Below are 25,650 nucleotides of genomic sequence, written 5' to 3'. Positions count from 1 at the left end.
GGCGCCCCCGGAGAAGCCTACCCCGAGGCTGCGGCCGATTTTTCCTTCTCCTAGACTCTGCCGCCCAGAGCGTTGTTTCTCCCCCTCGTGCGTGCGTGGGATGAGGCGAGAAACCAACAGCCTGCGTCCGTCTCTCTTTATGTATATTTCTGTATATATCTTATCTCAGGATCTAGACCTTTCGAAGGAGAAGGGGCGGCTGGAGTTCGTGAGTTGCTGTGGGACCCAAGGGTTGGGGGAAGAGAGATGGGAGGGAAAAGGGGAGAAACCTGCCGCTGGCTAGTTCTTTGTCTGATCGGGGAGCCTGAACAAAAGAGGAAACTCGGTTGAACTCTTCATCTCCCTGTCTGCCTTATCTGGCTTTTTGAAACGCACCACCGGCTGCTCCGTCCAGAAGCCCAGATTCGGGAGGGCTGCTTGGCTTCCACTTGAGCCCATCTATGTCCGCGGCCCCCCCCCCACTACCCCTAGACCTCCGCCGCCGGCGGAGGCTGGATCCGCGCTCCGCAGCGGCAGGGCGCGGATCCAGCCGGCGGCAGAGGCTTGTGGAGCACGGATCCAGCCTCCGCCGGCATGCAGGCAAATCCTGCTAAAGGGCTTTCCCCCCCCCCACACTGGATCCGCGCTCCGCAAGCCTCTGCCGGCGGCAGGGCGCGGATCCAGCAGAAAGAAGCAGGCAGGCAAGGCACGGAGATCCGGAGACCTGCTGATGATTGGGGAGGTTTGGGCACCTCCCCAAACCTCGGCAGGTCTTCGGATCTCCGTGCCTTGCCTGCCTGCTTCTTTCTGCTGGATCCGCACCCTGCCGCTGGCAGAGGCTTGCGGAGCGCGGATCCAGTGTGGGGGGGGGGAAAGCCCTTTAGCAGGATTTGCCTGCATGGCGGCGGAGGCTGGATCCGTGCTCCACAAGCCTCTGCCGCCGGCTGGATCCGCGCCCTGCCGCTGCGGAGCGCGGATCCAGCCTCCGCCGGCGGCGGAGGTCTAGGGGTAGTGGGGGGGGGGCCCGCGGACATAGATGGGCTCAAGTGGAAGCCAAGCAGCCCTCCCGAATCTGGGCTTCTGGACGGAGCAGCCGGTGGTGCGTTTCAAAAAGCCAGATAAGGCAGACAGGGAGATGAAGAGTTCAACCGAGTTTCCTCTTTTGTTCAGGCTCCCCGATCAGACAAAGAACTAGCCAGCGGCAGGTTTCTCCCCTTTTCCCTCCCATCTCTCTTCCCCCAACCCTTGGGTCCCACAGCAACTCACGAGCTCCAGCCGCCCCTTCTCCTTCGAAAGGTCTAGATCCCGAGATAAGATATATACAGAAATATACATAAAGAGAGACGGACGCAGGCTGTTGGTTTCTCGCCTCATCCCACGCACGCACGAGGGGGAGAAACAACGCTCTGGGCGGCAGAGTCTAGGAGAAGGAAAAATCGGCCGCAGCCTCGGGGTAGGCTTCTCCGGGGGCGCCGCCGCGATTCTGCAGGGGCCAGGTAGGGAAAACTCGCCGGGGAAAACGGGTGCCGTTGCAGCGCCAGGCGAGTTTAAAAGCAGCGGGTGCAGATGCCTGAACAAAAGAGGAAACTCGGTTGAACTCTTCATCTCCCTGTCTGCCTTATCTGGTCTTTCAAGAGGAGGGTATTCCTTTCACTTCTTGAACTTTCCCAAAGACTTGCAAACTTTTCCAACCATTACTTCCAAGGATCTTTGATGGGGAGAGAAAGCACGGGTGAGCGATGGGGGGGGAAAGCACGGGTGAGCGACTCCGCTCCCTCCCCTCACCTCCGGGCCGGGCTTCTCGCCGGCGGGCTGGCTGGCTGGTGCTGGTCCCCGGGCGAGGAAGCGAGCAAGCGGGCGAGCGGCAGCGGCATTTTCGGGGCGGCACGGGTGAGCGATGGGGAGAGAAAGCACGGGTGAGCGATGGGGGGGGAAAGCACGGGTGAGCGATGGGGGGGGAAAGCACGGGTGAGCGATGGGGGGGGAAAGCACGGGTGAGCGATGGGGGGGGAAAGCACGGGTGAGCGATGGGGAGAGAAAGCACGGGTAAGCGATGGGGGGGAAAGCACGGGTGAGCGATGGGGGGGGAAAGCACGGGTGAGCGATGGGGGGGGAAAGCACGGGTGAGCGATGGGGGGGAAAGCACGGGTGAGCGATGGGGGGGGAAAGCACGGGTGAGCGATGGGGAAAGCACGGGTGAGCGATGGGGGGGAAAGCACGGGTGAGCGATGGGGGGGGAAAGCACGGGTAAGCGATGGGGGGGAAAGCACGGGTGAGCGATGGGGGGGAAAGCACGGGTGAGCGATGGGGGGAAAGCACGGGTGAGCGATGGGGGAAAGCACGGGTGAGCGATGGGGGGGGAAAGCACGGGTGAGCGATGGGGGGGGAAAGCACGGGTGAGCGATGGGGGGGAAAGCACGGGTGAGCGATGGGGAGAGAAAGCACGGGTGAGCGATGGGGGGGGAAAGCACGGGTGAGCGATGGGGAGAGAAAGCACGGGTGAGCGAAAGAAGCAGGCAGGCAAGGCACGGAGATCCGGAGACCTGCTGACGTTTGGGGAGGTTTGGGGAGGTGCGCGCGCACCTCCCCAAATCTCCCCAAACTTCGGCAGGTCTCCGGACGGCGGCGGCTTGGGAGAGGTGCGCGCGATCCTGGAACCACCGAAGCCTCGGCCGCGCGCAAGTCCTCGGTAAGCTCCGGGCGGTCACTTGCTTCGCGTCTCCTGAGGGAAGGGGGGGCGACTGGAGCGGGCGTGTTTCCTCGCCTGCTGGGCGCCGCGATTTGCCCAGGGAACGCGCGGGCCCCGAATGGCAGCGTGGAACGAGGAAGCGGACAGCCAGGGCTTCCCCGAGAGCCGCGGCCACACAGGGTATTCCTGTGTATTCAGGCTTGCAAAATGGCGGATCGAGCCTCTGCTGGCGGCGGAGGCTTGCAGAACGGCGGATCGGCTTATACTCGAGTCACGAACTTTTTCCAGTTTTTGGGGGTGAAAATGGGGGTCTCGGCTTATACTCGAGTCGGCTTATACTCAAGTATATACGGTACTTATCTATTATAGAATATATTATAATACTTTAACAAATTAAGTATCGTTTATTAAATTTTAAAATAAGGATGCTGCTTGCAATTTGAAGTTTCTAATCTACTTTGCTCACTTGAATCTTGCAAAATCTTGAATTTAAATTGTTGGTCTTCGTGATTCATTGTCTGTTTATATTAGTCACTTAAAACTTTATTTTAGATATATGTTAGAATTGATTGAAAAAGAAAATTGATTCTTGGTAGAATATTCATTTTAATAGGTGCAATTCTGCCTAACCAAGATAGATTTAGTTTTTCCATCTAGAAATATCTGCTATTATACTTTTCTAACATAGTAGATTTTTTAATAAATAAATAAATAAATAAAATCTTATTGTCTTACTTTTCTTCTGCTGCTAAGTTTCGTGGTCAGCATTTGAGTTTTTTTAAAAAAAATATTCTAGTAACCTTATACCAAATCATATTGCTGTATATATTCATTAACATTATTAAAACAGAGGCTGTGTTAAGTAATTGTAAATACAACATAATCAGCAAATAATTACAATTTAGGTACTTACATTGCTAATTTTACTCCTGGCATTTTTTTTGCCTGATCTACTGATTGCCAATAGTTCTACTGTAATGCTAATAACAAAATAAACAAGAAGACAGGGGACAATCTTATATCCTACTATTATTTTGGTTTTCTGCTCTTTACTGTATTAATACTCTGTATCCATGTCAAGAAATTTGACTAATGCCTTTCCCCCCCAAAAGTGTAAGCATGAAACGCCAAATTGTCAGTAACATTTTTTTGAACTGAAGAAAATAATTTATCTTCAAAAGTGCTTTGCCTTTATCCTCATATTATAGATTTATTTTCATGCATCCCACTGGTCTCTATTTCAGTTATATTAACTATGCTTTTATAAAAAATACTGATTTTAATGTAATAATGGAAATAAAAGGAAAGCCTTTTCTACTTCTGAAAATTTGTCTGCTTATCCCTTTCCTTCTTGTGTCTTAATTCCTTGGATTTATCAGAATAAGAGAGTTCAAAGGGATATAATTAAATACATTAAAATATTTTAATACACTCAACTACAAATTGTTCAGCCATAGAAGCACCATATAAATCCTTTTATAACACTAATAGAAAGCACTGCAGTTTTACCCTTTTACCCAATTCACTCAGTACTGCATAATAAGTTTAATATATTTTTTAAAAAAACACAATAAAATAACTGATGCTACAATAATATGTTATTCCTAGAAGAGGACACTTTATATTTTAAGTAGCGTAACTCTACTCCAAACATAACATGCAAACAGTAACAGTTTTGTACTTCCAGGTTTAATCATACTGAAGTATAGTTTGATTTGATATAAATTGGATTTAAAATACTCAGGACTAATTCAAGACCTGCTGATTTTGGTAAAATTTGCTCACTGACTGAATCTGCATTATCTCTCTTCCACTTTAAGGTTGTTTTAAATGATAAGGCAGAATTGGTTTTATTTTTTATAAAAAAGGAAATAAATTGTTTAAATACTCAAACCATATTGACAGAAGAAATAATTCTATATTTATTATTTGTGGCATCAAGAGATCAATTCTCAAAAATGTAAATTTAAACATTTTACCTAGCCCTCTGTTGGAACTGATTACATTATTGAACTGCAGTTTTAAACATATTCTTCAGCCTGAGAGGCAAGTAGAGTAGGGCACAAGCATGCCATCTAGTGAAAGTATTTGATACTGCAGTTTTTAAAGTGCAATTAAATACGATTTGAAGAGAAGATTACTTTACCTGCTTTGCTATTTCTCTTAAACAGGCCACCCCTTTCTCAAAGTTTGGAAATACTACAGAGCCGTACTTTTGGTATTCAGGGACTGGTCGAATTCTTATTGTAACTTCTGTTATCACTCCAAGGATTCCTTTATAAAAAGAGGAAAAAAATCATTTTGCTATTGCAGCTGAAAGACATACAGAATTTTATGATTTCATACCTATATCCAAAATCCTATTCTACATATTATTTAAAATCATTAAAAAATGAAAACCACACAAAAGTGTAGTTTATTTCTTTAAATATTTCTCATCCTCAAAGCTCTAAATCAGGGGTCTTCAAACTTGGCCCTTTTATGACTTGTGGACTTCAGCTCCCAGAATTGCTGGCTGAGGAATTCTGGGAGCTGAAGTCCACAAGTCATAAAAGGGCCAAGTTTGAAGAACCCTGCTCTAAATGAAAATGTACAGGGAATTGTGAGGATTAGCCTTCTAAATAGAAAAGTATTTATTTCCTATAGCATATATAAAACTAAATGTTTTATATAATATTGCAGTTGTTATTTAATCCTCTGAAATGTAACTTAAACTCGACATGTGAAATAGATTTGTCAAAGGATCCAGCACAAAGTACTGCTCTAGCACTCATTAAAATGAGAATATTACAGTTTTGTATAAGCAAAATATCTAAATATGTTTTCTAGTATTTTTAATGGCAAATATCAGTTATTTAAAATGGAAATGACTTCTGACTACAAAGAAAAAATAGTCGTATTTCAGAAAGAAACATTTGCAGGTCTACGCAAATGAGCTCACAAAAGTATGTTGATGCCCAATAAATTAATGCCTGTTTCAAAATCCAATCAACATTAGAAGCCACATGAATACAGTGGCTGTGTGGTGATGCATATATATGATTTTATTCTGGCTTAATCCAGTAAGTGAATTCTGCAATTGTGATTTGTAAATGTTACTTTATGGCTAACTGTAATTCTGATCATACAACTTGTTGAAACCATGATTAAATAAAGCATGGTTTTGCACAATGTCTGAACCATGCTATTTATTCAAATCACTTCAACTGAGAGGGTGGCATGGTGTCTTAGTGGTTAAAACATTCAGCTTGTTGGCTGGAAAGCCAGCAGCCTAGGTTTGAGACCCGAGTTCCATGTGACAGGATGAGCTCTCATCCTCACCCCAGCTTCTGCCAACCTAGCAGTTAGAAAGCATGCAAATACAAGTAGACAAATAAGCATGTGGGAAGGTAACAACGCTCCATGACATCATACTGGCCACATGACTGTGGAAATGTCTTTGGACAGCGCTGGTTCAATGGCCTTGAAATGGAGATGAGCACCGCCCCCTATAGTCGGCAACAACTAGCAAAATATAATCCGCAGGGACTCCTCCAACCAAGAGTTACTAAAATCTGACTAGTCATTAATTTGTGCTAATTATTCCTCAATATGTTTATTTGGTTCAGGCATCAAACATATTAAGGCTTTACAATTGAGACTGCAACTTGATATCTCCAAGTATCAGTGTTAAACTATTGAGCAGAATGCTATCTCATGGAAATGTACCTAGCTCTTTCCTAATATATAGGCTCACAAAACAGAGCTATGCTGTTTTGTGTTGAATTGTATGAGTCAGATGACCACAGTGGCACTCGCAGGAAGTGAGAGACATGTGGGCAGAATGACCGCAGCAACGCTGACCTATTGTGACACAGGCCCTGTTCCCTTTTATATGTCAGTACAAAAAAGAGCAGAGCTTGTGGTGTAACAGTGTATTGCTGCACTCCATATTTTGTTGAAAAACTTTGCAAATGTCCATGATTGCATAGTTTAGTAAAATTCCTGTTCCTTCAATCAGAAGTATTAGTTAAATATCTTGTTATAGAAATATGTGAAAAGCATGAAAGTATTGCAGATTTTTAAAAATTATACCTTCAGATCCTAAAATGAAATGATGAATGTCAGGTCCTGTTGACATGCGTGGTCCTTGACAATTTTTTTGGATTACGCCTTTTGGTGTTACCATTTTTATATGAACCACCTGTATAAAATAGAGAGTCTGCTTAGTACTACATATAAATGAGAGTATATAAAATATGCATGTATATTAAATTCTGAGGAAAAACTAATCTACATCCTATTTTGCCACTGTAGATAACAAAGGAGAAACTGATCACACAGAAGTTAGTATTACACTAAAGAACATATCTAGTAAAAAAATGTTGATGCCTCCTTAATTCTTTTCCTCCCAAACCCCAAAACACAGATCAGTATATACATTATTTTCTTTTCATATATGTCAAATAAATCCAGCATTTGTTAACCACTAAACTACATTAATGATTTTTTTCTGTGTATCAGCTAATATTCATTAGTAACAGAAAAATACAAATGCAGAAGTTAATTTTTTGGGGGAAAAAGAATTATAGAATGTGTTTACCAGATCTTCAATATTTCCATAAACATTTTTCTTCATGCCTGATGCTCGGGTGGCTACCCACCCTCCGAGAGTACTAAATTCCATCGAATCTGGTTCATGGCCTGTACAATAACCACTTTCACCAAGCTAGAATTAAAACAACAACAACATTATTTTAACCATTTTTAGCTGCTGCATTAACTTCCACTGCAAAGTTCAGTTTTGTAAAAGCTTTAAAAGTTACTTCACTTAGTGACCATTTGAAGTTACAACGAAACTGAAAAGCGACTTATGACCGTTTTACACACTTACAACCACCACAGCATCCCCGTGTTCATGTGATCAAAATTTGGACACTTGGCAACTGGTTCATATTTATGATGGTTGCAGTGTCTCGGAGTCATGTGGTCAAAGCAAAGTCACATGATCAAAACTCAAGAGCTTGGCAACTGGCACGTATATACGACAGCCGTACTGTCCTAGGGTCATGTGATCACCATTTGTAAGCAACTCAGCCAGCTTATGACAAAGTGATAATGGGGGAAGCCAGAGTCACTTAATGATCACATTACTGGTCATAAGTTGAAGAGTACTGTATTCTACTTTTTCCTATTGAATTATGTTCAGACAATGCTGGGGAATATATTTGAACTACTATCAACTTCTTCTTGCTTCCAATGCTGAAACAATAACAGCTGGATGATAGTGAACATGACATTATATTGAATAAGTGGTGGTACTGTCAGTCAGAAGAAACAAAATGCATTCAACTTGTCCTGGTGGTTGTACTCCACATGGAATAGTAAATGTGTAGTCTAGTAATGATCCTTAACTCTATGGATATCCAGATGGTGATGGCATCTGGATATCCAATTTTATACTTTTCCTGAACCATATCTTATTCATATCTTGATTATTACCTAGGTAGACTACTGGAATGTAGTATTTGAAAGTTCCCCCAAAGAGTAAAATATTGCAGGTAGGCAATTCTAGAGGTAAAATATGCCTAAGGGTAGTCCTTGCTTAGCGACCATTCACAGTAAACACAATCATGGAAAAATAACTGTGCAACCAGTTCTTGCACTTACAATCTTTAGGTAAAGGTAAAGGTTCCCCCGCACATGCGTGCTAGTTGTTTCCAACTCTAGGAGCCAGTGTTCATCTCTGTTTCAAAGCCGAAGAGCCAGCGCTTGTCCGAGGACGTTCCGTGGTCATGTGGCCGGCATGACTAGACGCCAAAGGCGCACGGAACGCTGTTACCTTCCCACCGTAGTGGTCCCTATTTTTCTACTTGCATTTTTATGTGCTTTTGAACTGCTAGGTTGGCAGAAGCTGGGACGAGTAACAGGTGCTCACCCTGTTACACGGCACTCGGGATTCGACCTGCCAAACTGCCCACCTTCTGATCGACAAGCTCAGCGTCCTAACCCACTGAGCCACCGCATCCCTTTACAATCTTTGCAGGTCTCTAAAGCAAAGGAAAACTGAACTAAGATCATAAGGACAGTCATAGTTTCACTTAGTGACCATGCTGCTTAACAACTGAATTGCCAGTACCAATTGTGATTGCTAAACGAGGTATACTGAAATACTCGACCTTTTGTGTAAAAATGGGAGACACAATTCACTGTGAATCATGTTGGGGGAGTGCACGAAGGGAGGCTCAGACAATCTCATTGTACACATGTTGTACTTTGATGATAAAGGTTGATTTGATTTGATCCTTGGACCTGATTATCTAGGGACTATCTACTTTGATATGAACATATCTACCTATCAACAAGACATGTCATCTAAGAAATTGTCCTAGCTTTCTGTTTCTTCATCTATTTAGCAAGTAAGAAAGGCCTGCTGTATGGTATCAGAATTTTAAATCAGGGGATCCACATAACTACCATTACATAATTCATCCCAATTTTTTTTAAAAAAAAAACTTCAAACATTTAATATCCTTTGAAGAGAGTCTGGGCAAAGGTACCACTAAATGTACCATGAATTCACAATTAGGTTGTAGATTCCCAAAGTACATGTTATTTAAACCAGAATTCATTACTACTACAAAAGTGTCAAACATTTTATTTTAATAAGAGCCTTTTGTTCTTTTAATAAGCCATTCTACTTAGTACCCATATTTCATTATTTGACTGCATAACTTTCTTCAAGATGATAGCTTATTCTGGAGCTAAATGGAAGATAGAAACGTTCCCAAAGATAATGACAATGTTGTTTCTGGTCAGTGACAGAAAAAGGCAATTTTTAACATACATGTTACATCTGCTAAGATTAAAATAAACAGAAGAATTAATAACATAGCAATTGCCATTAGCCTGACTATAATACGCATAACTGTTCAAATATATTTACTTTATGAGCCAATATATGGCAGTATATTTGGGGCTATAAAAATACCAGTATTCTCAAAGGGATAGGTTGATGATACCTGTCTTTCCAATTCTTGGCCAACAATGCCAGCATCAATGTGAGCAGTTAAATTTTTCTCATCTATCCAGTGAATCCTGTTCTATTACAAAAAAAAGACTTGTGAAAAAATACATTTAATTATTTAACAAAACACAGTTAAAATCAGTGATTAGTACAACAGTAGGCATTAATTGTGTGAAAAACCCACCATTCCAGGAATGGAATGTTCCATTTCTAAACGCAGAGTTTTGCATAGCTATAAAGACAATAAATCAATAGAAACAAGAAGATGAATGCATCCTGTCTATTTGCATTGCTGAAATTGCACATATGAGGAGAAAAACATTAGTCAGAAATTAGAATCCATACATTCTTTTAAGAATTAAGGAATTAATGAGATGAGGTTGAAATCAAATTTCACCTCATTTCAATTAACTGCAGATGTCAAAATAATTCTAGTGACAATATACCAAAGACAAGGCCTTCAGAATAGTGAAAAAGTTGCAATAGCGGAAATTATTTTATTTCTTACATTCAGTCTTGTTCAAGACATGATTTTCAAGAAGAAAATGGTAGACTCGGACCAATCTGAAACTCTTTTGTGTAAGTTTATCCCTTATTTTATACTCTGATATCCATCTATGAAAGTAATATTATGAATACTGAACTGGGACCAGACCTAACCTGCTTTTATAGAATGTAGGTTTCTCAAACTGTTCCTCCACTAGAGCTTAATCCCGCACAATAATTCCTTGATAAAAGAATTTTTACCAAGCTCTTACACAACATGGTCTTCATCTTATCCACCGTCTCTCTGTGTGGAAAAAGCCTGAAGTATTTAGCAGGATGAGCCTTAAAGTTATATTTTTCCATTTATTCATACAGCTATCCCCAAACAGCTTCAAGGTATGCAAAATCATTTAGGCTTTGTCACTCATAACCTGGGAGGGAAACCAGACAGCTAGCAATTACTTCAAACACAGGCAATGGTGAAGGAGAGGCATGAGGGATATGGACTGCACATTTCATGCTAATATTGTTTTCTACCAACTCAAGGATGTGTGGGGAAAGAGAACAATCCTACCAGGAGATTTTACAAAGAAGAATGGAATTGGTAAAATCAGTTTTCTTCTCCTTCTCCTAATCTGTCTAGACTGCATCTGAATGTATTTGTAGCGTCAGGAGGGATGAGAAAATCCTGCTTGTCAGTGTAAATCCACTACCATGATGTTGGGTTTCATCCAAAGAAAAGTGATAAACTAATATTTCAGTAATGGATGAAATCACATCTCAGTCTAAAAAAACCAGTCTTGGCAGCACATTAATTTGTTCTGACAAAACATTCACAATTTTCTTGATTGAATTTTATGTCTTTAACTACTGCATCAGTTTTGAACCCTAAAGGTTTTTTTTAAAAAAGTGAACTTTATGCAGTAAACAGCAACAAAGTGAGCCTGGGAATATAAAACTGGGTCTAAAAATATTTAATTGCTTACTCTATTATTTATTGCCACTGACAAAGTTCCAATCTAAATTGTAGCCTTATTTTCATTGATTACTATTCAAGAATCTGGATGGTCAGGATCATGAATCAGATTCAGCGGGGTTTTCCACAATCTGGATCCTACTTTTTCAAATCACAAGCACTACAAAATCCAATGTATTTGATGGTATGTAAAATGAGGTGATAAAGCTGTCTCCTAATTTCCTATTTCATACTGCTATCAACTAGCAATGATGTTTCAACTTATAGATCTGATCTCACAAAAAATATGCAGCCATATTTTTAAAGTGATATTTTAATCACATTTTTTTCCTTAACATCCAATCAATTGGTTCCCTTGTGTGATCCTTGTAAGCAGAGTGCTTAACAGCTTCTTCACATATATTAAATAAAGGCTTTTTGCTATTTCAGAATCTACTGAAATTAACTGATGAAGATGTCATTGTTCCAGAGGGAACTTTCTCTCATCACATCTATATCAATATATACAACATCAAAGTTAATTTTCAAGTTTTAGTTTAAATGGATGAAATGCAATTAGCAAGATTAATATTCATTGTTTAAGTTATCCTGATTCTCAAGACCAATATTGTGAATGCTCCTATTGGAAAACTACTGATCACTTACTGAAAATATTTTACAAAATCATCATGTTATTGGTGCAGGAGATGCAATTTAAAGAATTCTTATCAAATAACTCGTGAGCAATAATGGGCTTGAAAATTAAAAAAATAGATTAAAGTGTTTAGTTATGTAAACTACTGTTTCATAACTACTCAGCATAAAGATCCCAGAGTGATGATGATCTGACATTCTGTGAAGTTCACTTGAAATTGTTTTGTACACATACCATTTGTGAAGTGTCTAGTGAAACAATAGTTCTTTTTTCATCAGGAGGACACTGAAGTGCACTGGAAACGCTTGTGCCTCCTACAGATATGAGAAACAGACCAATTTATATTTCATTTCTTACCTCACTATTAGTGCCTTAGATTATATTTTACAACATCCACTGACAGAATAGAGAATGCTATGAATCAAATTTCGATGTGAGCAAAAGATAAAGTGGGGATGAGACCAAGGAGAAAAATCCCAAGTCCCAAATATTTATGGGATTTAGATAAAGGATACATATAAGGATTTCCGTAAACAAAATAGCATATGGCCAAAGGTATTTGCTATTAAAATTAAAAAATTCTATTTGACATATCTTAAGATACTATGCCCTAATAGTGCTTTAGACTAGAGCCTGGCTTAAAAAACAATTATTTTTTTAAAATGTTAATAGCTTTATTACTTACCACCATAAGGTATAATACAAATATTATGCTTGCAGGCTATTTCCACAATTTTAACTACATCATCATGGCATTCTATAAAAATGAACAAAATATGAAGCGTTTAAAATATTACATTTTAACATAAATTACTGAATAATACAGCTAATCCCAAAACATTTAGAAGTCAGTTTTCTATTTATTAAAATACTTAATTGTATTAAAAGAATAAAGTCTACCAATATTTCTGACAGCCTTTAGACTGAAAAGAATCGTAATACAAAATAAGCATTAACTATGGGAGAAAATAAGATGTTAGCCTCCTTTTAAAAAACAGCTTTGAGCCCAAACTATAAACATTTTAAAATGTATATGTTGTTTTAAAAATTCATGACATCAAAGTAGTTTGGATTAACCAATCACAATACAGAATTGTTACAGTTCAAATATCGAGTCGCAGATTCAACAGAATTTCAAAAAAAAAAGCTCAAACAAAATAAAAAGCAGTCTAGTCCAAGAGTCTTGAAAGAAGCTTGATTCTTAATATTTAAATTAATAATTTGATAAGTCTTTTAGGAAAGTGCAAATAGAGGCTGTATTTTTATAACAGTTTAACCAACATGCAACATAAACATTATTGGCAGATTTCCAGGCTGCTTTTCTGGACTACTTCTCTAATACATACTTCGTATTCTGAGACTTCTGTAAATTGTTTCTCAATTCCCTTTTTTTCAAAATTGAAAATACTGTTACGTAAGTTCAGTAAGAAATGCAACAGGGAAGTGCAAGAATGAGCAAAATATTCTGAATAGCTTACCTGGCCATACCACTACATCAGGAACCCGCTTAAACATTCCTTCCCTGAGCAAAAAAACCTCATATAAGCAATGACCTGAAATACAAGGTAAAAATAAGTCTCACAAAGACATCAAATGTTGAAAGCAAGCAATTAAGAAGTTATTTTATGCGTGTTGATTTTGCTTACCATGGGCTCTAAAAAGTCTAGATTCCGCTTCCTGTGTATATGAAATTTTAGCATTTTGGAGGTCTTGGAGAAATTCTTCACTTGCAACGGAGGGAGGTATATCACTGATATTTATGGATGTCTTCAAAGTTAAAAAAAAATTCCAGTGTATTTATTCAGAAACAAAGAAGTCACCTCAGAAGAGCATCATTTTCAAATATGCTGCAGGAAAAGCAATTCTGACCATCTTGCCAGCATCTCTCTTTTAGCAAACCAATTACCTTTTCCTTTATTTTACCAGCTCATCACACTCACACAAAAATCCTTTGGAGTCGTCTCTGGAGGAGATTTTAGGTGGATGCACAGAAATAATGAACAACTGAAGTTTATTGCTAAACAAAGAGAAATGTATGTGTGGTACGGTTCTTAATGCTTTTTATACCACACTTCTATTCAGAGACCTCCAGAGACAGAAGAATGAACTTTTCTCTAAGGTAGACATCTTGAAATACTGCAACAAATTAAAATCAGTAATCTATCAATGTACGAAAGTAGAAGTTTTAAAGCAAGCAATCTCTGCTTAAAATTTTTTGAATTAACCGATTATATTTTCAACTACAGATCCTCATTGACAAGCTAGCATCCAGCAATAAGGCTGGGAAAAATCTTTATGTCAGAGTTGCAGAAGGACAGTGGACAAAATAAGCAGTTGTATGTTTTAACTGAGTGATATATAAAGAATTTATTACAGGATAATGATTAAAAAACACACACAGCCCATGTATTCACTTACTTTAGGGGTGGTTTTATGTTCCAAATTTCCACCAAGATTTTTCTCTAACCAATCTTTCAAAAGTGGGAATACCAGTCCACCTATTTGGTACCTGAATCCAAAAGAATTTTTATCAGTTCATTCCAGAGTGAAAACTAGTACAAACCTTGTGCTAATTTCTTTATTCAGATATATACAAGCAGCAGACATATAATTTCTAGAAATAAAAGTCCAAGAGTCTGGTAAGATGTGGATCTTAAAATATCAGTCATAACAAACTATGTAGAAATTTAAGATCTGAAACTTTAAGTATGAAGTAACCTTGCCAAGAAATATTGCTCTGATTTTTGTAACAAAAACATCAACTCAAAAACTTTTTAGAATTCTGTCATGGTCAAATACAGAAATAAGAGCCACATAATTTTTAAGTTCAGATAAAGTATTCCACTGTATGTTAAGCAAGCTATAGGACAAATCCCTGTGCTGATTACAGCAAATCAAACATAGAAGCAGATTATGAATAGCTTTTGCAATGGAGGGGAACAGTAATAGAATTTAGTATTGGCATAAGTATTGTTTCATTATTAATGTCACTTGTTTTCCAATGACAAATTATTCAAGAAATTAAAGACTGAATGTAGTCAGGAGATTTTTGCACTGAGCTTGCAAACAAAATTAATGTTGCTGCCTAATGTATCTTGTGCCTAAAATCATTGCCCAAATATGCAAACTGATGCATACTGGGACAAAACCAGTTACAAGTAATCCTCATTTAGTGGCCACAATTGGGATGGCAAATTCAGTCATTAAGCAAAATGGATGTGAAGTGAAACCGTAACTGTGCTTATGATATTTCTTCAGCTTTTCTTTGCTTTACAGAAGTCATAATGCAATAAGTCACAGTTACTTTTTCATCAACTTCATAACTGTGAACAGTTGCTAAACAAGGTAATTATTAAATGAGGTCCACTTGTATATGTAGAAAAGGTCCTTGGGCTTCCACATACTTGCATGTTATAACTGACAAGAGGTAATCTTAGGAATGGGACTGAAATAAAATATTACTAAATTAAAATACATTTAAAATACTGCAAAAAAAATCAAGAATACATGCTTTTTGGAAGCATTGTTCAGGGTTACAAATTTATCTACTACTTTATTCCTTTAGAAAACTACAGATTATTAAAATAACTGGTTAGAAGTTCACAAGAAAGGGCACCTTTATTTCCTGAAAACATGAACATCTGAATCTTTTCAAAAATTATTTATGTCTTTAGAACAGCCAAAAGTGTAAATTACCGTATATACTTGAGTATAAGCCGAATTTTTCAGCCCACTTTTTGGGCTGAAAAATTCCACTTCGGCTTATACTCCAGTCAACAAAAAAACTTACCGAGGACTTGTGCGCGGCCGAGGCTTTGGTGCTTCCGGGATCGCGCGCACCTCTCCCAAGCCACCGCCGTCCGAGACCTGCAGGTCTCCGTTCCTCCGCGCCCTGCCTGCCTGCTTCTTTCAGCTGTCTGCCCATCAGCTGTCCATAGGGATGCTGCAAAGCTCTCCTTCTCTAGGCCTTGGACTCCCTCCTGGCTGAAGAGTAGATGAACCAAGCCAGCAAGGAGACAAAATGTTTCTGCAGCTGTTTTTCCTCTGAAGGTTTTTTTTGTTTTTTTTTTTTAAAGTAATCTCCGAAGGTTATGCCAGAAAATGGAGGACGCTGGGTCTTTGCAAGCTTTAGCTGTCTGCCTGGCTGCCTGAAGGCCGCCCTTTTCAGGCAGTCTGACAGACAGCTAAAACTTGCAAAGACCCAGCGTCCTCCATTTTCTGGCACAACTTTTAGGGATTTATTATTATTATCCCTACTACTACTATTACTACTACTACTACTTCAGGAGTAAAAAGTTGCAGAAAAAAATTCTCTCCTTACTAGCTTAGTTCCTCTACTCTTCCATCTGGAGCCAAGGTAAGATTTTAAAAAGGGATATTGGTTGGAAGGCAGAGGGAGAGTTTAGTTTTAGCATCTAAAAAAAGGGGGGGGGAAATCAGCGAGTACATCCCAACCAGCTTTTTATGTTTTTGTTATTGAAGAAATATGGGGGAGGGGGAGGGGTTCTGGGGTGGGTTGGGGAGGGGATAATATTGTAACTTCAATAAAAATTTTCAATAAAAAAAAAAGAAATATGGCTTTCTGGGGGAAGGTGGGGAGGGCGTTAAGGAAGGAAAGGGTTTTTGGAAGCTCATCCTGAAGCTGCCTTTTGTGCAAGGGGCCTTTTCTCAAAGCCTAGAGAGGCAGCTTTGTTGCCTCCCCGTAGACAGCTGATGGGCGAACACCAAAAGCTCCAAAAGGCTAGGGAACTAGTCCCAGAACACCTTGGTAGGAGGAAGGGCAGAGGCAGAATTGGGAAAGAGGTAAGACAGGGTTTTCCTTCCCAGATGTTTCTCTTTGGCAAGACAGCCAGCTGTGCTGAAGCCCAGTATCTGGGGGTGGGGGAGACCTGAGGCAGGCGGGCTGGTGCTTGCATTAGGCCTCCCAGGATCCCAGAGGCTTGCAGAGCGCGGATCCAGCCTCCGAGGCATGCAGAACGGCGGATCGGCTTATACTCGAGTCAACAACTTTTCCCAGTTTTTGGGGGTGAAATTGGGGGTCTCGGCTTATACTCGAGTCGGCTTATACTCAAGTATATACGGTATTTTTGTTATCTATTTTCTAAAAAGAGATGACAAAGTTAACAAATGGATAAGGGTTAAAATCTTAATTCAGAAACAATATAATCAAGATATTTCTGGTTCACTCAATGACAACAATAGCTAGAAAATTCAGGAGACATAAATAAAAAGTATTTCTTTGTAGAATGCATAATTGTGTTGGTACTTTTAGATAATTTATTACCGCAGAATTTGATAAAGATGGTTTAGATGAATTTAATAGCAAATATATGTAGGTCGGTGTTGAATTGTGGACTCAGATTTCAACCGTGGAACTATAAACAGGAGCAAAACCCACATTCATCTATACCAGGGGTCGGCAACCTTGGCTCTTTTATGACTCGTGGACTTCAACTCCCAGAATTCCTGAGCCAGCTATGCTGGCTCAGGAATTATGGGAGTTGAAGTCCACGAGTCATAAAAGAGCCGAGGTTGCCGACCCCTGTTCTATACTGATAAAGTTACGTAGTCGGATAATGAAACATTTGCAAGAAAACAACTAAGGACTCAACTGACAACTTTAAGTCGCATTTAGATTAATGTGTGGAAGGTAAACAGCATATGCCCAAACAAGTCCAACAATAAATAAACTCTAAATATAATTACTTCCTAACAAAGAAAGGCTACTCCAAAGTTAATTACCTATATGCTTCAGCAAATCAACCATATTTGTCTGTGATTATGTATATGGCAGTTTGCAGCTGAAATGTTTGATAAAAGCAGAATATGACAGAATTGCTATTGCTCATTCACACTGGAAAAGAGGAGAGTTGTTTGTGTCACAGAGAATACAACATGGATGCATAATAATGTTATATTTCTTGGCTTTCAATGTTAGTACTCATTTCTTACAATATGTCATGACTTCAGTGTAGTCATCTTTCCGAAAAGAAAAGAAATTATATATCTTACTGTATCCATAGCCGTTACCTTTTTCCGGTGAATTCTCCTTGACCCTTCTTATTGAAAATGAATTTTGAGTCATTGTATCCCCATCCATTCCACTTTAAAACTTCTTGCCTTAAAGGGAATTGAGGATTAAAAAAAAATGTGCTGTTAATTCAATATTTTCAACTTGTTCGATAAATTAAATAGCACTAAGACATTTTTTTTTCTTCAATCTTTATTTTGCTCTCTGGCATAAATGGCAGTTATTCAACGCTCCTGAAGACATGTCACTAGGGGAAGGCATCTAATAGGTTTTCCATCCTATGAAAATAAATAATCTTCCTTCTTCCTAATTCTGTTAGAACAATTTAATGCCAACAGATATTCATCTGATAAAGAAGACTGCTGAGCTGAGAAGCATAGGCAATAATAAATTTGCAGACCTTGTCAAGTGCTTCCAAATTCTTTATTGTCTCAGCTATATAGTCTAAAAGTATATTCTCTAGTAAACTATTAATAGCAACAACTACTACCATATATATAATATTATATTTATAAGGCAGAAACAAAAACAAATCAATGAGCAGAGGTTTGTGAATATGAAATATATCTCAGCAGGAAGAATCGGGTTAAATGTGACAGCCAAAAGGACTCAAAATGGAAAAGTAAAAAGTAAGAGATATCCAAACAATCCTGAGAAAATCTGAGTGTCTCTCACTGGATAAAGTACCAGAAACTTTATCTGAAAATAGTAACGTTCCTTTTGCTTAAATATTTCAGTTTGAAGACCACCAAAGTGGTAAACTGGCTTCTGTTTTAGCTTTTCCAGCAAGTAGGATTTCTCTCCAACATCACTTTTTTTTGGACTTTATTCTAACTTGAGAAATAATTTAGGCAGGAAAAAAAAGCAGAAAAACATTTTCTTCTTTTCCTGACTATAAGCCAAGAGGAACACAAAGAAAATGTTTGTTTTACCAATCTCCATATTCTGACTTCATTGAAATTTCAATTTAATTTTTAAAATGTGTTACATTTAGTTTACAATGCAGAAATGAATGTGCCTGTTGCTGAACTGTTCTGTGAATATATAAATACAGTTTTTAAAAGCCTGTACGGTATAATGTTATAGCACATCTTGAAAAAAATAAAATCCTCCAAACATGATTAATTGAACAGGAGCTAGTTCTCTTCAGAGTGATTCCACAAGTATGTATCTGCTTTAATATTAATGAAAATTATAAATCATTATTCAAGGTCGAAAACAATTTTTAAAAATAATTTTCACAAGTATCTGCTTTAATATTAATAAAAAGTATAAATCATTATTCAATTTTGAAAACAACTTTTAAAACCAATAATTACTCTGTAATATGTGCTCTCTTTGAATCAGCTCTCTGCTTTTATTTCTCAAGATCAGACAACATTGACTAGGTGCTGCCACCTGGTGTGATACAAGCATCTACTGTATTTCTACAAAATAAAATTACACTGAGAATTGATGAATAGGCCTTACAGATATACAGCAAAGATCTGCTAGATAGCAGCACTTTGCCAAGGTTTGCCGATTTTGAAAAGTGAAGTAGGGCTGCTAGATGGGAAACGATTAGAAAAGCTTAAGACTGCAGGCCAGGGTAGAAAAGTTAAGGGGAAGAGAGGGAAATGCCCCAGAAGACTAGAGAGGTTGAACAATTTTTCACGCTGTAGCCAGGAAAATAACATGGAGATGCCTGTGAAGTCAAGCTCAAGGAGACTTTATTAAACAAACGTGCACATTTTTAAAATAAAAACGTTCGTTAAATACTGTAGAATATTCCTGACAGTGGTTTATACATTAAAAGCAAATCTTCTTGAGGAGTGTGACATTAATCACACTCATCTAGGTATGATAAAATAACTGGAATTTACTCACAAAGTTTTTCAAAAGGGATGTGCATATATATGCGAAAGGTGTTCATTAGCGATATGCTAAGCAGCCACGATTCAGTCCAATCCAATCAGTGATTAGATTTAATGTGAATTGTAGTTATGAAGGTAACAAATTTAGTTTGTAATAAAATAAAAATAAAGACTTGATATAATATTCTACTACATATGATCATGTGCAGATCTGTTGACTCCAGGTAGAATGCAAATACCGTAATATCCTAAAAACCCTAACCATGCTAAGAAACCACCAAGGAGGAAAATACACTCCTACCAAATTTGCTACTGCAAATAAACCAGCAGGAGACCCCACACTCACTCACTCAGATACTACTACTTGGGTAGTGAAACATCTATAAGCAAACAACCAAGCTCAGAGAACACCAAGGACTCCAAAATTCAACCCTGAGTTACAGATATCTTCCTTCTCTTGGGAGATTTACCTAGGAAGTACTGTATGTTAGCACCTTTCATGTTATCATCATTGTAATTATTATTTTTAATGATACACGCATAGTACAATTTCTTACTATGTTTGTAAGCTATCTAAATTTGTTTCATCAAAGCAACACAGAAACACTGGCAATAATGATGAAGCATCAAAATCTTCTAAAATGTGGTTAGTTATTCAGGATTGATGCCCTTGCTGCTTCTATAATATTTAACATTCACACGAAACCACTGGATGAAGTAATTTGATGACACAGAGGCAGATAACATCCAGGTCAACCAATTGATGCTGTCAAAGTTCTATTGTAACACTTAGGAACACATTTGCTAGGGCGAATTCTAGCAAGATTATGGGCACACAAGTTTCTGAAGATATTCCAAATTTTTCCATAGTAGTTCTGGATAGGCTAGCACTTGTCCAGAGAAAAATTGCGTGCAATTTGGAGGTCCTTTGAACACTCAACTCCTAATTGAAGAGCAAATGGCAGCTGTAGCCAAGAGGGTATTTGCACCAATTCACCTTGTTTGCTAATTGCATTTATTCCTGGATTGACAGGCTCTTCTCAAACTCACTCATGTTCATTCACAGAAGGTAATACAGAAATCTGACAAGAAACTTCATTGGAGGCAGAGGTGAATTAAACAAGATGTTAAGCAAGCAATTTAAAATTTTTACTGGCAATTTCTGATGTTTAAAGCAGAACTAATAGCATTTCCATACATCAGAGTATAACAGAAATTGCAATAGACACAATTCCCCATTTCCCAAAGACCTACTTAAACAAAAGATTGTAGGAATATTAATATTCATAATGTAGCATTACAGGTAATCCTGGACTTACAAGCATAATTAAGCCCAAAATTTCTGTTGCTAAGTGAGACAGTTGTTCGGTGAACCTGCCCCAATTTACGACCTTTCTCACCACAGTTGTAAAGTGAATCACTGCAGTTGTTAAAATTAGTAACACAATTGTTAAGTGAATCTGACTTCCCCATTGATTTTGCTTGTCAGACGTTCGCAAAAGGTGATCACATGCCTCTGAGACATGCAACTATTATAAATGAGTCAGTTGCCAAGTGTCTGAATTTTGATCACATGACCATAGGGGTCCTACAACAGTAGTGTGAAAAGTGGTCATAAATCATTTTTTTCTGTCCCGTTGTAACTTTGAACAGTCACTAAATGAACTGTTGTAAGTCTAGGACAGGGGTCGGCAACCTCGGCTCTTTTATGACTCGTGGACTTCAACTCCCAGAATTCCTGAGCCAGCCAAGCTGGCTCAGGAATTCTGGGAGTTGAAGTCCACGAGTCATAAAAGAGCCGAGGTTGCCGACCCTTGGTCTAGGACTACCTGTCCTTTAAAATTTAATAAATAGAAAAAAGTTACCAAAAGTTGAATCACACACAGCATCCACAAGGCGGCATTATTTCCCTGTAACTGAATGACAGCCAAATTCTCTTTTAATCAGGTAAGTTTTCCCAACCAAATAAATTCATGTTAAATATAAAGACACACCATTCATTTGCTAATGCATAAAAAGTATATTACATCAGACGTCAAAACATGCATTTTTTTCATCCTATTCATTGCTTTCTTTAGTGACTGTGTAGCTAACAAATATTTCAGATTATTTTTGGATTTCATTTCTAGATTCAATTCCTCTCCTCCGCCCCCGCTTTTATTTCGGATTTTTTTTTTTTTGCAATCCCAAATCCTTCTGCTAGATAAAAATGTCAAGTTTCCAGAAATGGAAAGCAACAAGGGGGGGGGGGGGAAAGCACTCCATAAAAATTATCTGAAATTTGGAGGAAACGATGAAGGACTGTTATATAGAAAGTACTGTTTTTCAAGGGGGAAAAATGAAAAAGGAGAAAAGAGGCAGTTCACTCGGAACATTTAGTGGAATGAAATCAGCATCATTTTCTGAAACTGAAATATTATATTTAACACCAAATTCTACTGCTGTTTCTGATCCTTCCTTTTTAAAAAAACTGTTTCATGGACTTCTGAAAACAGAAGCTGTAACTATTTCCAATCATAAAACAATTAATTTCATATATTAACTATTCTGCAACTTGAATTGGAAATATTGGGCAATATTTCATAATATTTGGAGGAAAGTTGGAAAAAAATTCAAATGTGTTGAAAAATAACTGTAACTGTTTCCCCAATATCTGATATTAAATTCTTAAATATCTTAACAATATTCTCCATGACTGCCTTATGCAAGAATAGGAAACCTCTGATCTTTCAAATGTTCCTCAATATAATTCTGACAAACTCTCACTATTCAGCAAATTCTATAAAAAATACTGGAAATTGTGGCTTAGTTAACAATTACCATTATCGGGGTAATCCTATTATCAGATCCTGAAGTTGAAATTCAAATACTTTGGCCACCAAATGAGAAGGAAGGAGTCACTGGAGAAGAGCCTAATGTTGGGAAAGATTGAGGGCAAGAGAAGAAGGGGACGACAGAGAATGAGGTGGCTGGATGGAGTCACTGAAGCAGTAGGCGTGAGCCTAAATGGACTCCAGAAGATGGCAGAGGACAGGAAGGCCTGGAGGAACGTTGTCCATGGGGTCGCGATGGGTCGGACACGACTTCGCAACTAACAACAACCACCTATTATCAGAATAACATTTTTTTTCTATACATTCATTAACGTACGCATGGATTAAAAAAAAACTTCAATTTGTTTGGGGCTCATCTTTTCTTTGATATAAAGGGCTATTCCTCTTTTCTTTTGGGATGCTGATGCAAAGAAAAGTTTGCCTATTTTTGGTTGCTCTAGAATTTTGGTATGTTGTCTCTTAATGTGCGTTTCTTGGAGACAAATCATATCCATATTTAATTTTTGTAAGCGTGTGAAAGTTTTTCTTCTTTTTGAGGGATAATTTAGGCCGTTAATATTTACTGATAGTATCTCCATCTCTTCCATCCTTTTCAGTTATAGCTGGGTCTTAATCTTCTAGTCGATCTTATCTGTCTCTGGTCTCTTGGTCTTGCACCTTCTTCTGAATAGGCATATGTGGTTTGGGTTTCTTTGGTCTCTTCCCTCTCTTTTTGGTTGGCCTCACCCTGAACTGGCAATTCCTCTTGTTTTTTGGGTTCCGGATTGTCTTTCTCCAAAAAGGCTCTGTGACTGTCAAAAAACTCCAATGCTTTAAGTGGTGTATGCAGTCTGTATCTTTTTGTATCCCAGTAGAGTAAAATCCCTTCTGGAATCAGCCATATAAAATTCACTCCTTTTTCAACAAGTTTCTTAGTTAAAAATTGGTAGTCTCTTTGAGCATCTCTTATCCTTCTAGGAATTTGCTTAAGAACCACAATTTCTTTTTCTTTGTATTTCAACGGCTCATCTCTTACTTTTCTCAGGATTTCATCTCTTTTTTAAAAATCTGACATGGACTTCCCTGGGCACCTTATTTTTTCTAGCATAATCTGAGCTGACACGACAGACCTGATTGACCTCTCCTTGTATTTGTGACTTCCCCGAGCCTAGAACGTCTGCCAGCAACTCTGTCATCAATTCTAGAAGATCCTCTTCCTTGTCTTCTTGCATGTTTTGGAATCTTAGGAAATACGACGCCCGCTCCATTTCTATGGTCATCAAAGAATCTTCCAGTTCTCCATTTATTTGGATGAGTTTTTGGTTTTCATCTTTCAGGTCTGCTATTTGATGGTCAACCTCCGTTGATTTATGTTCCATTTTTGGATTCTTGGCTGGTTTTCTGCAATCATCTTTTTGAAGACTGCCAACTGAGAATCTATGTTGTTGATTTTTTGGTTCATTTTGTCTCTTCGTGGTTTTTAGTTGCTGTGGCGGACTGGGCAGCATTGGCATCAAAAATTGCTTGTAAGATAGCTTGGGTATCCTTCTGTTGGGTATCGGTCTTCTCCTGTTGTAACATTGTAGTTATTGATTTCAGGTAGAGTGGGCTTGCAGAAGTTGAGGCAGGAGCAGAAGAGCTTTTTTCCCAAGTTTGGATAAATTAGAAATACTCATCTTTTCCTTCGAATCGTGTAGTATCTCCACCCAATGGTTTTGTAATCCAGGGAGCTCCTAATAGTTAGGAGAGATGAATTATCAAAAATAGTAGAGGTAGTAAAAAGTAAAAGGAACCCCCCCCCAAAAAAAAAAATAGAAGTCCCCAAAAGGTAGCACATGAGCAAAAGGGAAAAAAGAAAATAATAATAATAAAAAAGCAAAGGTAAAAAGTGAGAATAGAGGGAGCCAAAAAAGTTGAAAAATAGTGGAGGAAAAAGAGGAGATGCCCCAAAAATAAAAATAAGGAAAAGAGCCCACAAAAGGCTAATAATAAAAAGAGATTAAAAAAAATTCAATAAGAAATATAGTAAAAGTAAATTAGTTATATGAGTGATATAAATTGGTCAAATGCAATAAAAATAGGTAGAAGCTTCCAAGTTATAATCCAAAAACTTATATTCTGAAGTAGGTAGTAACAATTCCAAATCTCTGTGTACTTATAGTCCAGGGGCAGCATTCAGTCCATTTGGACCCACCAGCTGGTAGAATTCGGACCCAGGGAGGAGAGAGACCTTTCCCCGAGTCTGATTTCAGCTGACGTCACTGGAAATTCCTATATCTATTATATCTATTATTGTTATCAATCATTATTCTTACTACTTCTATTGATGTATATCAACCCAGACAATATGCTATTTGCTAAATATTGAATGTAATTTGGGGAAAACCCAATCCCACCCCCAACTTTCCCGCTATCCCAACCCCACACCCTATCCCTTCATTTTCCTCCCCACCCTTATAAAAACCAATAAAATTTACATTAAAAAATATGAAAATATCATTCCGGAAGGACAGCTGAGTTTAGAGGCAAACAATCATTTAGCAGAAAAATATTCTGTACCCTCTGGATCTTTGAAACTTTTGTCAACAAAAATCAACTTTTGAACTAATACCAAAGAAGAGACTGAGACTGCATTATTGTATGCAGACAGTGTAGTTATTATGTGTACTTTGCAGGAAGCAGTAAGAAAAACACTAGCTCTATTTGGCCCAAAATAAAAGTTTATCAATAAATTATCAGAAAACTAAGGTTTTGTGCAACGTCACAAAATTCACAAATGGCAAATAAATTGGACTCAAATTGAGCAACTGTGTACCTACAAATACCTTGGGATGCAATTCCACGCTTCTATCTTTCTGGAAGCCCTTTTTTTTTAAACTGGATAACTATTGCACAGTGTATTTCTATAGCTATCATAAGATTTTGCCACTCAATCTGAGGGAGTCTCTCAGCCTTTTTATGGCTCCCAAATTTGCTCTTTCGCAAAGCTCAACATCCTTGAAACTAGTCACAATATGTTTATTAGAACCATACAGTACTGATGGTCCCCAAAAGTATCAAAAACATATTGCGGGTAGAGACAGGCATAGTCTTGCTGGATGCTAAAGTACAGTTTCTTCTTATTGGCCTTTTGGTTAAAGTTAATCCTCCTTCTTATAGGTTTAGCCCCATTAGTACTGGAAA

The 25,650-nt window shown here is 38.5% G+C and overlaps 1 protein-coding gene across 3 annotated transcripts in view; it reads right to left on the bottom strand.

Moving 5' to 3' along the window:
* AGPS (alkylglycerone phosphate synthase) overlaps nt 1-25,650 on the bottom strand; it is a 78,045-nt gene that overhangs the window by 35,773 nt on the left and 16,622 nt on the right. For all 3 annotated transcript variants that reach the window (XM_081315215.1, XM_081315216.1, XM_081315217.1), the window contains exons 2-11: nt 17,801-17,890; nt 14,189-14,279; nt 13,417-13,537; nt 13,249-13,323; nt 12,456-12,527; nt 12,005-12,084; nt 9,670-9,750; nt 7,251-7,376; nt 6,743-6,851; nt 4,815-4,942 (exon numbers count right to left, since the gene is read on the bottom strand). In XM_081315215.1, coding sequence (XP_081171341.1) covers nt 4,815-4,942; nt 6,743-6,851; nt 7,251-7,376; nt 9,670-9,750; nt 12,005-12,084; nt 12,456-12,527; nt 13,249-13,323; nt 13,417-13,537; nt 14,189-14,279; nt 17,801-17,890 — 973 coding nt within the window. The remainder of the gene's footprint in view (nt 1-4,814; nt 4,943-6,742; nt 6,852-7,250; nt 7,377-9,669; nt 9,751-12,004; nt 12,085-12,455; nt 12,528-13,248; nt 13,324-13,416; nt 13,538-14,188; nt 14,280-17,800; nt 17,891-25,650) is intronic.

The sequence above is a fragment of the Vipera berus genome (genome assembly GCF_964194415.1).
Source record: "Vipera berus genome assembly, chromosome: 1".
Taxonomy (NCBI): Eukaryota; Metazoa; Chordata; class Lepidosauria; order Squamata; family Viperidae; genus Vipera; species Vipera berus.
Note: the sequence above shows the minus strand (reverse complement) of the source record. Positions and strands in the feature narration are given on the sequence as shown.